Source organism: Papilio xuthus, unplaced genomic scaffold (assembly GCF_000836235.2).
Source record: "Papilio xuthus unplaced genomic scaffold, Pxut_1.1 DF826949.1, whole genome shotgun sequence".
Classification (NCBI taxonomy): Eukaryota; Metazoa; Arthropoda; class Insecta; order Lepidoptera; family Papilionidae; genus Papilio; species Papilio xuthus.
Genome location: NW_013531700.1, coordinates 1,091,652 through 1,104,840, shown reverse-complemented (window position 1 = coordinate 1,104,840; position 13,189 = coordinate 1,091,652). Strand labels below are relative to the sequence as shown.

Here is a 13,189-nt window from a genome sequence, read left to right as displayed (position 1 = left end):
TTTCATCGAAATCCATTCATACATCCAAACATTGGCATCCGCGTTCTTACTAATGTAAATGCGATTGTTTGGATGGATGGATGTATATTTGTTTGAAGGTATCTCCAGGAAGGCTCAATGGATCTCGAAGTAATTTGGCACGGATGTAGAACATATTCTCGAATAACACATATGCTACTAATTAAGTTTTATTTTTTTATTTTACGGGGACGGAGTCGTGGGCTACAGCTAGTTTATAATATTAGTAATATGAGCTAAAGGACTACAGTTAATAATATGTCACTTTTATTTAATTTTCTTGTTATCTAACACCAAATATTAACTGAACTGTGTAACTCAGATTGCAAAACATTGACTCAATTATAACTGGCTTTAATGCGAACACGTTATTTCGTAAAATAATGTTTATGTTACACACGATTACATACTAATGCATCGTATACGTTAATTTAAATAACTTAATTTCCTTTAATCACGTAATTAAATCGTCATTATTTTGTAATTAATATTTAACAGCAAAAAGTGTCTTTTAATGCGTTTTTTATGGTACAAAGTAGTAAACGAACAAGCGCCTCCAGATGTCACTATGATCGCAAAGTAACTGTTGCAAAGACATTTAAAACAATTTGAAAGGTTGTTGACACGCTGCCTACATTTGTAGACTGAGTAAGGGACATACAGATGAATATAATTCCCTTGAAAAAAGTTGGATGGATGGATGGATATTTCTTAGAAGGTATCTTCAGAAAGGCTGTATGAATCTCGATGAAATTTGGCATAGAATTTGAATATAGGTTGGAAGAACACATAGGCTACTACTTTTTTTTTCTGCACGTACGGAGTTGTGGGCGACAGCTACTACATGTATAAATTACAAACGTTTCGATTTAAATTTCGTAACAGGTCTACATCTTTGTGGAAGCTAGTTACACGTTATTTATCTGGTTGTAAAATCTCTTTGCCGCTTTAACCTCGCGCTCCGCAGAACCTTAATGGCTTCTACGAGGTTTATCTACTTTACCTACGCTGAAAATTTAAGGTCTTATAATAGCAAATTTTGTAGCAATTTCATGACCTAAATATAACATACGCTAAAATTTTACAGTATGATTGGAAATGTTTGATCTTAAGCAGCAATTTGCGTACTATTAGACTCAAAGTAAGTCGCAAACAACTTGAATAGACTATACTTTATGCGTAGAATAAACCAACTAACCTAAACAACTATAGTATTGGTCAGTTTATTTCGGTTTGGCCGATTCTTCCGTCTTCCTAAAGAGCGATGTCTAATAATTGTTTTTGTCTTATTAAAGTTAAAGATACAGTACCTTAAAAATTATTTTTTACTAGCTGTCGCCCGCGAATCCGTCCGCGCGGAATAAAAGAAACGACTTTATCGTAGTTAAATAATTTTCAAGCATATTTTTAAGTAGTCGTAACAAACCTTGAGAATGCGAGCACGTCTTTAATCCAACGACCACAAAGGAATAGATATTTGAGTTGCACAGATAAGATAAAATATTTTTCAAATCTCGACAAATAATACATTATCTATTGCGCACAATTTTTAAGTTTTAATTTCGTCTTTGAAATATATACAGAGACGCTAAAAAAGCGAACATGCTCTATAAAGAAAGTCAGGTTAAAGAGAAACTGTTAAAAGCGAGAAAAAATCGCATTCCCTTGGACTCTCGCTTTTCATGGTTCGACGTTATAGGATTCGACTACCGAAATAATAAAATAAAGAAACTTTTGTCATTCCCCTAATTCTCTTTGAAATAATAAAGAAAACGAAAAGTTTTTGACCAATGATAATCCTCAGTTATCTTCCTTCTTAACGTAGTTTATTTCGAAGTTTAAAATACGAATAAACAAATCTATTCAATGTTTCTTTTTTGATTACATTGATGTGTACTTGATGGTAGCAAATAACAAATGGTACGAGAAACGATAAAATCTACGGGTGTTAGGGAATGGAGAGGACCCTTACTGAATACGCCCAGTCAATCAAACTAAGTGACTCCTATATAGTCACATATAGGGTTGTCGAATAATATAGTTCGAATTAATTTTCTCAAATAAAAATCTTTTTGTCTTCTAATCCATCATTTTACTTGGACAATTTTAAATTTTATTGAATTTAGGAAATACTTAAAAAGCAGCAACTAATTGCAGTTTAAATCCATCGCAAGACACAACTAAGCACTCGAGTTTAAATACGATGCCTTAACTAGTTGTAAACTTTCTAGATTTCGAAATGTTGACCTCAAAAGCTTATAGTATTTAAAACCTGCTACTAATGGCCGAATTTTGTCTATATAATAAATGTTCGGATGTATGGATGGATGGATGTTGATGAAATTTGGCATAGATATAGGACATAGTCTGGAAGAACACATACGTTACTAATTTTCGAGTAAGAGTCACGGACGACGACTATTTAAAAAACCGAGTTACTAGTTTACGTCAATATTATAATCTAGGTTCAAAATCATTCATAACAGTTCAAACTGATGTATTATGGAACAACCCTGGTTATATGTCTAGTCAGTTCTGTGAAGCGCCACTTGTCTGGGGTTACGCCGGAAGGACGGCGCATCCACAATGGTCACGTTATCTTTTGTCTGACCTATGTTTTTCATAATACGACGCTCAGACTAAACGAAGTCGTTTGATGTAACACTTTTTTTATAATATTTATACATGTTTTGATAACATTATAGAACAATACGTTTATACGCGTTTGTATACTTTCTATACATGGTTTTATGTGTTTTATATTATGTTACTTCTTACTAATATTATAAATGCGAATGTTTAGATGGATGGATGTTTGTTTGAAGTCTCCGGAACGGCTCGACGGATCTTGATGAAATTTGGCATAGATGTAGAACATTGTCTGGAAGAATAGATAGGCTACTTATAAAGCTTTTTTTTTTAATTCCGCGCGGACCGCGTTATTTTCAAATAGTTTAATAAGTGTTGTTGAATAATATTTTTTGTTATTGCAAACAGCAAATGATTTTGGTAAGAATTTTTTAACTGCTAGATGTTGCTAAACATGTTGAGTATTACTCTGAGATTTGTCTGTCGAAATACTGACACTAAGTCGACGTTTTCAAATAGGAGTAGAGAGATGTATTTTTGCACCAGTAACCGTGGAAACACCAAAAGATGCTAATATGAAAAGTTTACTTTTAAATATAAGAAAAAGGACCTTTATATAAATCTTGTTGCTAGTTTTATCCATACGTAGGTTATTAAGTTTAGTTTTAAGTTTTATGTTAATTCAATTTTACCAACCATATTTTTATACTGAAATATGTTCCATCTCCTGAATGTATATTGAAATTTGATATTCGGTAGGGTTGTCAACATTCCTCATTGAGGGGTGGCATTTCAATTGAGGTATTACAAGGGGGATGAGAACACTCTCCACCCATACCTCTTAAACTGTAACTGAATTTCATCTCAATTTAAATCACTTATGTAACTGAATGACTTATTTTTTATACAAAATATATTTTATATTTGGAATTGTTTTTGACTTTTTTAAATATGACTTACTTAACTTAAAGTCCTATGTACCCGCAGTGGGGCAGAGGGCGTCCACAGTGCTTTCTACTGTGTTCGTTTCTTGAATCTCTAAAGTTTCGGGCAAGCAGGTGATTAGCGAACTGCGCCCTAGGCTATTGGCGCCTTGGAGTTCACAGCCGAGCTAGGTTTGTTTCGGGTATCCTCCCTGGTAAATTGTTCTGTTTAGGGCGCAGAACAGTCGCCCTTTTGCCCTGTATCCTTAGCAGCTACAGCTCATGGTAGCGGTCGCAATGTGCAGCTGTAGCAGGTCCCGGGGTGGACGACGGGGACGTGGATGACACGGACTGGCTGAGGCTCTGCTTAGCTTATGTTCCGCTACTAACATTGCAGATAGACTTAGCTTTTATAACTTGGAAGACCAGATTCACCTATCGGTACTTCCAACCGAGATATATGCCGAGCTTCACACCCCGTTTTTAAATATATTATAAAGAATTAAAATTTATCTATTCTTTATTTATGTAAGTCAAGAATTATTTGTTTTTTTTTTATTGATGGTATAATAAATCAGAATGAATTTATATATTTGCTAATTAGGTATGTGTAAAAGATATATGAAGATACCAAGCGTGTGCTAAATCACGTTTTATTATGCAAATGATTGAGAAATAAATTAATTAGTTTCTTTTGTTAATTTAGCAATATTTTCGCAAGACAAATAATTTAAAGAAGACAATTTTTAAAGACTGGAAGATTTTAAAGAAGATAAAAATAAATATTTTATTTTAATTACATAGGCTTGGCTAAATATATGATATGACCTGCTAGTTTTTTTTTTTTAAATAAAAGTGTGGTATTCTGTATTCATTCAATATGCAGTAACAAAAAAGTTTGCTAGTGCGTTCAAAGTCTTATGTCGTGTGTATATAATCGAACTATATTTAAATTTCCAGGTCAAAAAGATGGCAGAACGCGTGTCTAAATGTCGAGAAGAAGTGTCCAAATCTCGCGAGAAGTACCAGTCAGCCCTCGCGGAGATAACAGGCTACAATCCTCGATACATCGAGGATATGACCGCGGTGTTCGAGCGCTGCCAACAGATGGAGGCGCAGAGACTAACATTCTTCAAAGACGTCTTGTTCAGTTTTCATAAATGTTTAAATATCAGTCAGGAGCCCACGTGAGTATTGTGATATTGAATTTTATTGTAAGGAAATAAGGACAAAAATGGCTTGCTTTACTCATTCTAACTATTCTTTTCTTCGATATGAAACGTGTATTTCATAATTAGCTGTCGCCCACGACTCTGTCCGTACGGAATTAAAAAAAAAACTAATAAGAAGTCTGTGTTCTTCCAGATGATGTTCGACATCCATACCAAATTTCATAGTGATCCGTTGAGTAGTTCTAGAGATACCCTCAAACAAACATCCATCCATCCAAACATTCGAATTTATAATATTAGTAAGATGTAATCGATATATCTATATATTTTCAGTTTACCACAAATATACGAAGAATTCCATCATACGATAAACAACGCTGATCACCAAAAGGACTTGAAATGGTGGGCTAACAACCACGGCGTCAACATGGCGATGGCATGGCCGCAGTTCGAGGTAACACCCCCTCCCCGTGCTCCCCCCATGTGCCTAACAGACGAGGTTACCTAACATAGAACACTAGCAGATTAGATTAGATTTGAACCTCGTCGGAGTTACGCACGTGTGAACCTGCCTTTATAATGTAACAGCGATGTTGTTTGTTATGTATTAACTTACTGCTTCTATTTCTTCTTATCTTCTAGAAGCTACCAGATGCGGATATTATGAGCATGTTAGTCCTCTGTTTATAGTTTTATTTATAGATGTATTGGATATTTGCAGTATAAATTCCCGCGGACTGCGTTAAAGACCAACAAGCCAACATTGTCAATGTTTGATTCAAATGTTTGTCAAACATTTGGACAAATATTGGAACATGTTTCACAATTTTATTATAGTATTGTTTCTCACATATGATTTGCTATGGTTCGTGAGGATATCTTGGTATATGATTATAGGAAGGACCAGTGTGTTAAAAAGTATAGTCTGATTGAATATACGTTACAAGGAGGCTTCAACGGAGAGTCTGGAGGCTCGATTCGCATTCCTCACGGCAGCCTCTACGGCGTTAGAGCGCATCGCCGCCTTCCGCCCCCGACTCCCCTCACTGTGGGACGCCTTCCCCCTCCGGCTTTGTTTCGGAGGGGACGACAGCAAGTCGCGAGTGGCGCCCTCGATCTGTAGCTACAGCCTACACGACGGTTGCTATGCCAACCCTATGTTCATACCGGTACGAGAACACGGTGTGGGCAGACATGCACCCACGGCGGGAGTGGACCAGGCACGTCTTACAAATGAAGAGTAGTATATGAGTGCCATTTTATAATGTAAAAAATGGTATATAAAAGAAATAATTAAAACATCTCTAGAAATGAGAAAGTTTCAAACCAAAAAAAAATATTTATCGAGATGCTTTACGAAAAAAAAAACTAAAAATCGATTTCGTAAATTTGTTCACATGCACTTAAAAAAATGAAAGAAAATGGTCTAGCACGCCGCACGTCACGCCGTGATGACCAGATGATGGACATAGCAAAGCACCAGATCATCAAGGGTGCACCCTCACGACACTTCATACTCTCACTCCCACCACATACGGCGATGAAGATGAATGAATAATCACTATAAAGTCACCTTTGTTAATAAAAAAAAGAAGAAATCTTCAAAGTTGTATAAAAATTATTTTTTTATGACAATATCCTAATTTAAATTAACTGACGTAAACCAATTTAAATTTACGTAAACAATAAATGAATTTGCTGTAAAGTTATCGCAAATCTATATAGTTGTTTAGAAAAGTCATAGTTTCCAGTTTAAATACTGTTGCATTATGAAATAAACACGTTTTGAGAGGATACAATCTCGCACAGTCACCACATCGCATGGTTTGCCGGACCCAGCTCAGAACAACCGCAATACGCTTCTAATAAACACTAGCTTTGTATGGATCTTTTACATTTTGTTTCTTCTAATTTTTGTTACTTTTCATTTTGTTTTTTTTTAATTATTGCCTCGACTCGACACGGTGGGACATTGGATAGAAAAAATTAAACTCACTAAGAAGTTATCTTTTAATATTTAATCTCTTATTCTAATTAAGAAAAGTTATTATAATGTTTCGAAAAAAAACAATAACAAATAACTTCCTCGTAAAAATAATTAATTAATACAAAGTTTTACATCTTTTAATGTAAAATTACCAAAGTTTACAACTTTAAATGTAAAATTGACAAAAGTTTACATGTGTAAACTGTAACATCAATGTCCCGCCGTGTGCGTGTTGCGTGCTGTGGCCGACGGCCGCTGACCGCGTGCTGTGGACCAGGAGTACACGGAGGAGTTCCGGGACATCGCGAAGGGCAAGTCCAAGGAGAGCCTGCCCACGGGACCCATCACGCTGCTCAACCAGCGCCCCGTCAGCGAGGACGTACGTCTTACACATACATACACAACTCTTACATTTTACACTCGACAGTTAACACGTTGAATGCCATTACCTTTGACTCCCACTCTGAGACTAAAATCCCCATTTGAAACATATTGCTATCTCTGTTTTATCAAATATGAAAGACAAGGATGGCGATATGTTTTATTCAGAGATTTTGATCGATGTCGGTGTACTTGGTGGCATTGTACGTGTTAATTTTTGTCAATCGAGATAAATGGTAGGAGTTGGAACAATTCTTTTGTACGAACGCGGAAAGAACTATTTCACATACAATATTTATGTCTTAGTTGTAAATGATAGTTTTTTTAGCGGAGTGTTTACAGACGGGACTAAACACAATTTATTTCAATTATAAGGACAATATAAAGATATGTGGAACTTTGCTTTAATACTATACGCGGGAAATAACATGATGCGAGTCCGAGTCTACCGACGTCGTGTGTCGTCATGTGACGTCCTCGGACTCAATCATCATGTTATTGAACACGAGTTGTAGAAATTAATTCTATTTAATTAAGTACTTTTTGTTTTACCCAAATTGAATGGATTGACTTGATTAGTCCCAAAGATTCAAATGAGAATGACACAAAAGTCACGGTTCGTATTCGAAAAGTTTAGTAAATAAAAAAAATTTTTTTTGTCTACAAAACTTTTTATTATAATATAGTTATTTATAGTTGTATGTCTGCATGTAACGCAGTTAGTCTGGTAATGGGTCATTCTCATTTATATCTTATTTTTGCGCTTTTTATGTTATTTTTTTTTTATAAATGTTGCATGATGTATGTAGCTTTAGATATGCATTTTGGCACGTTAGTAACATATTTCAATATTAACACGAATTCATCAAAATAAATATCGATTTTTAATATAAATAAAAGATTTAATTTAACATCAAGATTATTTTTTAAGTAATTTTAGAGCATATCTTGTTAAAATGATACAAGAATACAAGTTAAATTTCAAGAAAAAACAATTTTTTATAATAAATACATATAAAAGATAATTTATATTAATTTTTATTACAACAGGAGTTGCCGCCGATAAATTCAACGAAGACGAGTAAAAACTCGAACCATTCGGAGACGATGAACAGTACACAGAGTGTCGCGCTGCACAACAACACCGCCAGCGCCAACAACACTATAGACAAGAAGACCATCAGCGCACCCATCGCTGTCACGTCAGTAATACATACGTACAAACTGTTAGGAAGAAAATCCGACAGTGCCGGTGTACTGGCAACACTAGCCTTACTGAAATGTCAACGTTTATTTCCCCTCACTAATCATTCTGACACTTGACTTTGTAATGAAAGCGCGCCATTCGCGTCAAATGATTCTAACTAACAACACTTCCTTTTCCTTCTCCCTGTTAACTTTTCCCATATCATTCGCAAATGGAAGCATAATTTTCACTAATCAGTTTCAAAATAATAAATTCCCCGCGGTTCCGTTCGAGTGGAATTAAAAAAAAGACATAGAAGTCTATGTGTTCTTCCAGACTATGTTTTATGTGTGCCAAATTTCATTGAGATCCATGCAGCTGTTCTGGAGAAACCTGCAAACTAACATCCATCCATCCATCCATCCTTTTACGTCATTAAGGAATTTGACGTTCCTTTAATTTTAGCGTTGGAATATAACGGAATATTCGAATTAGTCACAAGGATCACATGTTCCTTTATCCTCACCACTTATCCTTTCCGCTGTCCTAATCCTGTACCCTGTCACGTCTCTCTAGCATAGAACGTCTTGATATATTCATGTGCACGTCAAAGTGTTGCCGCGCGTCGCACGCGGCGACCCCGCGTACAGCACGCGACCACGCCGCGCTCGCTCTCAACGCGGACGCTCTGCCGCTGTATACCATCACTGAGATAAACCCCGCTCTTGAGTTAGTCCACTACAACTACTAATATTAGTAGTTAATTTAGTAGTCGAATTTATTCTTTTTTTTATGTAGTTATTTATATTAGACTCCCTTATTTATGTACTACTAGCTGTCGCCCGCGACATCGTCCGTGCGGAATTTAAAAAAAATTAGTCAATAAAGTTCAAATTGACTCTACATTTTATTTAGAAAACGTTTGTATGGGAAAAAATGGCTGTTTTTAGGGTTTTCCCGGTAATTATTCGAATTTTCCTCACCTTTTAAACCTTCCTCAGACTTCCACGAACATTTTAAGATCAAGATAAGATAAATCCGTTCAGCCGTTCTCGATTTTAAGCGAGACTAACGAACAGCAATTGATTATTATATTATATAATATACGAATTGATTTGTGCAGCTGCTACTTAATCGAATTTTATGTTAACTACAAATCTTCTTATTATTTAGGAATGGCACAGCGAGTGCTCCAAAGTCGGGTAAAACATCCCCGAGCAAGGAGGGTGTGCGGGGGGGTGAGGTGACGCGGCGGGGTGAGGGTCGCGGGGAGGGGCGGCAGGAGAACCCCTTCGAGGAGGAGGAGTGGGAGGAGGAGGGCGGCGCGCTGGAGGACTCGGGCGAGCCCGGCGTGCCGGTGCGCGCGCTATATGACTACACCGGCGCTGAGAGCGACGAGCTTAGCTTCCGACAGGGTGAGTGACAAAGACAGAAATATATTACTATGCTTACGACAGGGTGAGTGACAGAGACAGATATATATTACTCTGCTTACGACAGGGTGCGTGACAGAGACGGCTATATAGTACTAAGCTCTGACTAAATTGTAGACAATGGTCAACGATCTGCGCTGAGTTAATTTCGCAAAAATTTTGCGTTGCGTTTGATTACGAAAACATTCTAAAGTTGTCTTTGACGTAAAACAATGTTAATTTTCAGGCGATCTATTTGAAAAGCTAGAAGATGAGGATGAGCAGGGCTGGTGCAAGGGACGCAAGGATGGCCGCGTCGGTCTCTACCCCGCCAACTATGTAGAGCCCGTGGGGCACTAGCACTGTGGGGGCAAATACGTTGGCAGCTTTGTACCTGTCCGCTATCAGCTAAACTATCGCGATATCACAATGAAAATAATGTGATATAATACTTTATTTGAACACACGATAGTTTTGGAACAAATACGATAGCAAGTATAAATGTCGCCCGCATTGTTTATACAAATGTGCTCTATGTATTATTTATTTTAACAATTTGACCCGCATCTTGTGAATGTAACGAAGCAATAATTGTAACTGAGTTTAAATCTGATTAGTTGTTTTTTAATGAAAACGATTATTCGCAAAAGTTATAAAATCGATTTTTTAACGATTATTTCGTCTCGATATCACTGATAGGCGATTTAAATTACACAAATTGTTTTATTTAAGCAATTAGACACATCTTCATTCGATTATTTGCGTGTCGTGAGCTGCCTTATGATTCGATTCAATCGACACATCGAATAACGATCTTCGTGAATATATTTGACGCATTTAATGTGGGGGGGTTTAAATGTTGTTGCGAACAATTTTGTACATTTTATAAACATGTTCGCTCGCGTGACATTCGCTACGAACATATTTTTGGATAAAATTATTTGTTAAAGTGGAAACCAAAAAATGCTTTGTAATTTTTAGTGACGTTTGTATGCAAATTGTTGTAAATTTTATTATTAATATTGAATCGGGAAGTAATGAGTGAGGACCTCGATTATATCGCTATAGCAATACGATTAGATTTATGTCCCCTGAGAGTCCACGAGGTTGAGCCTCGGAGCATTAGCGAAGCCAAAAAGTTTACGCTTTGTCACGGACTGGATCAGCTGAATTTTTCATCTAGAAACTAAATTGTTTACTCGTCTTTATTTTAACAGTATTTGTAGCTTTTTAAAGTTTTGTTGATGTTTCGGCAATGGAAACTCTGTATGTTCAGATGACACAGTCCGCGGCGCGCGAGGCGAGAGTGTACAGTTGTGATAGCGGTGTACATACGCGATGTATCTTCTTGCATATAAAATATTTATTTCCCATTGTATATAAATGTATAATGATATATAACGGGGCGGCGCTCGGCCCTCTGGCGGCGAAACGAGGCCTAACTATTTGTTTTGGACCATATGTTTATACAAATTGCCGCTTTTTGACTCGGAGGTGCTAATTTCTATAGAGTTGTCGCGCTACATTTGCGCCGCCTCGTTGTTTAGGTTAAATATTGATAGTTAATATATTATAACGATTGTTTATCTTTTCCTTTTCTGTTTTCTATTTGGTTTGGAGTTTGTTGTCGACTGGAGTTCGTCGCTCGTAGAGTTTCAAACTAGAACGTAGATGTATTTGTTTAATTTGTTATGGGTTCAGAGACCACTTGTGAGAAATTCATTGTATATTATCAGAGAGAGGGTGGTTATGGACCACATATTATGTTAATATATTATTAATATTGGTAAAATAAAAATTGTTACACGTGACTCATGTCTTTTATTTACGTCACCTCAATATTGAACATATTGCATGTTTTTTTTATATCATAAGGTGGCAAACGAACGAGCGGTCACTTGAAATCGCTGAAGTAGCGAAGTGACCGTTGCCCATAGACATACGCAGTTGCATATGCGTTGCCTACCTTTAATCGACGGAGGAGAGGATGCACAGAAAGAAAATATTTTCCCTTCCCATGCATCCTCTCATCCGGAAAGTCCACTTCCACTTCCCATCCTTTTCCTTATAAGAAAAAGGGTGGGAAGGGAAAGAGGATTAAATTAGGCATCCGGGACGCACACTCATCAGACTGCACGCGGAATTACTTCCACTTGACGCGTGTCTTCTGTGTGGTCGTGGTATTTCACCGGGCGAGCCGGGCCGATTCGTGCGAAGATGTTAAAGCGGGCTCTACCACTGTTAAATGTTAGTATTATAGAATAAGACTTATTTTTCAAGTAATTACATAAAAATTAAAAACTTTTCAATTTAAAAATCTCGTTTATTTCCATTGTACGCAGTGCAGTTACAGGTACATTACTCTGCGGGCCTCAACATAAACATTACGAACATACAGACACCAACACGACACATACATAGCGGCCAAGGCGGCTTAAGCGAAGCTTCTCAAGGCATAAGGTACGAGATGTGTCAAATTTACTGACGCACGCACAGTCGTTCTCCCTTAGTGCTGATTTACATAGATAAATCTACACTAAAGTTTCGTTCAGAGTGAAATATTAAATAAAATATCGTTATAATTTAGTATGAAATTATTCTGAGCAAATTTATTCAATGCACATTATGTTTATTTGGCACAAACAATTTGTAGCGAGTTTTGAAAATATATGAAGAGAATAAAACGGACGGTTAATTTAGATTTGCCAAAAGTTTTCAATAAGTTTATAATTTAAAAGAATTTTTACTTAAAAAACGGCAAATTAAAATGTTAAAGAAAATCCGTGTACATTTGATATTGTCTTCTTGTTTTATTTTATTTAATATGCCTCAAGAATTACATAAATCTGCGTCAAAAATTACTTCATGCGCTCTTTACTATTAAATATTCCTGCTGTTAAATGAATTTCCACTGCCGTACATTCACTATGATGTTGCGTCAATGTAAACCCACGATATAGGACATCTATGTACAATAATCCCCCCCCGGACCCCGCCCCCGTCCCCCGCCCCCGCCCCGCACTAACATCTGATATGTCAACAGAAACATTCCTATATACAAAACTTTCAACATAACAAAACACATCACGAGATTCTCAATGTTTCATAACCGTACATTTCCACTGATAACTTGCATCAAACATTTCCTCTCTGTTTTATCAAAGACAATGAAAGAGATGGCATTATATACAAGTTTTTCAACGATGGAGTTCTATAACATTACAACAATCTAACATATAAATACATTGTGATGACAACTCAAGCAATAAACAATTTATTGCATTTACTGTGGGTTTCTGAGACCAAAATCCCTATTTAAAACATATTGTTATTTCTATTTTGTCAAAGATATAACAGGGATGAATTTATACAGAGATGGTCTCAGAAACCTGCTTTAATCGCAGCATTCAATTGTTCAATAATCAGTACATTAGTGTTACATCATATGAAAAATCTTCACTAAACATTTCAATAACCCTTAAGCATTGAATCTACACTTAGGAGCTTCCTTAGTGACTGAC

General features: G+C 36.4%; 1 protein-coding gene across 5 annotated transcripts in view; it reads left to right on the top strand.

The window, feature by feature from the left end:
• The window catches only part of Synd (protein kinase C and casein kinase substrate in neurons protein Synd), a 71,349-nt gene extending 59,870 nt beyond the window's left edge, over positions 1 to 11,479 (top strand). For 3 of the 5 annotated variants that reach the window (XM_013316120.1, XM_013316118.1, XM_013316119.1), the window contains 6 exons: positions 4,491 to 4,717; positions 5,036 to 5,156; positions 6,967 to 7,068; positions 8,121 to 8,272; positions 9,430 to 9,671; positions 9,916 to 11,479. In XM_013316120.1, the coding sequence (XP_013171574.1) occupies positions 4,491 to 4,717; positions 5,036 to 5,156; positions 6,967 to 7,068; positions 8,121 to 8,272; positions 9,430 to 9,671; positions 9,916 to 10,028 (957 nt within the window). In that variant the 3' untranslated portion in view covers positions 10,029 to 11,479. The remainder of the gene's footprint in view (positions 1 to 4,490; positions 4,718 to 5,035; positions 5,157 to 6,966; positions 7,069 to 8,120; positions 8,273 to 9,429; positions 9,672 to 9,915) is intronic. The other 2 variants (XM_013316122.1, XM_013316123.1) reach the window with 1 other exon arrangement.
• Positions 11,480 to 13,189: the final 1,710 nt, after the last annotated feature.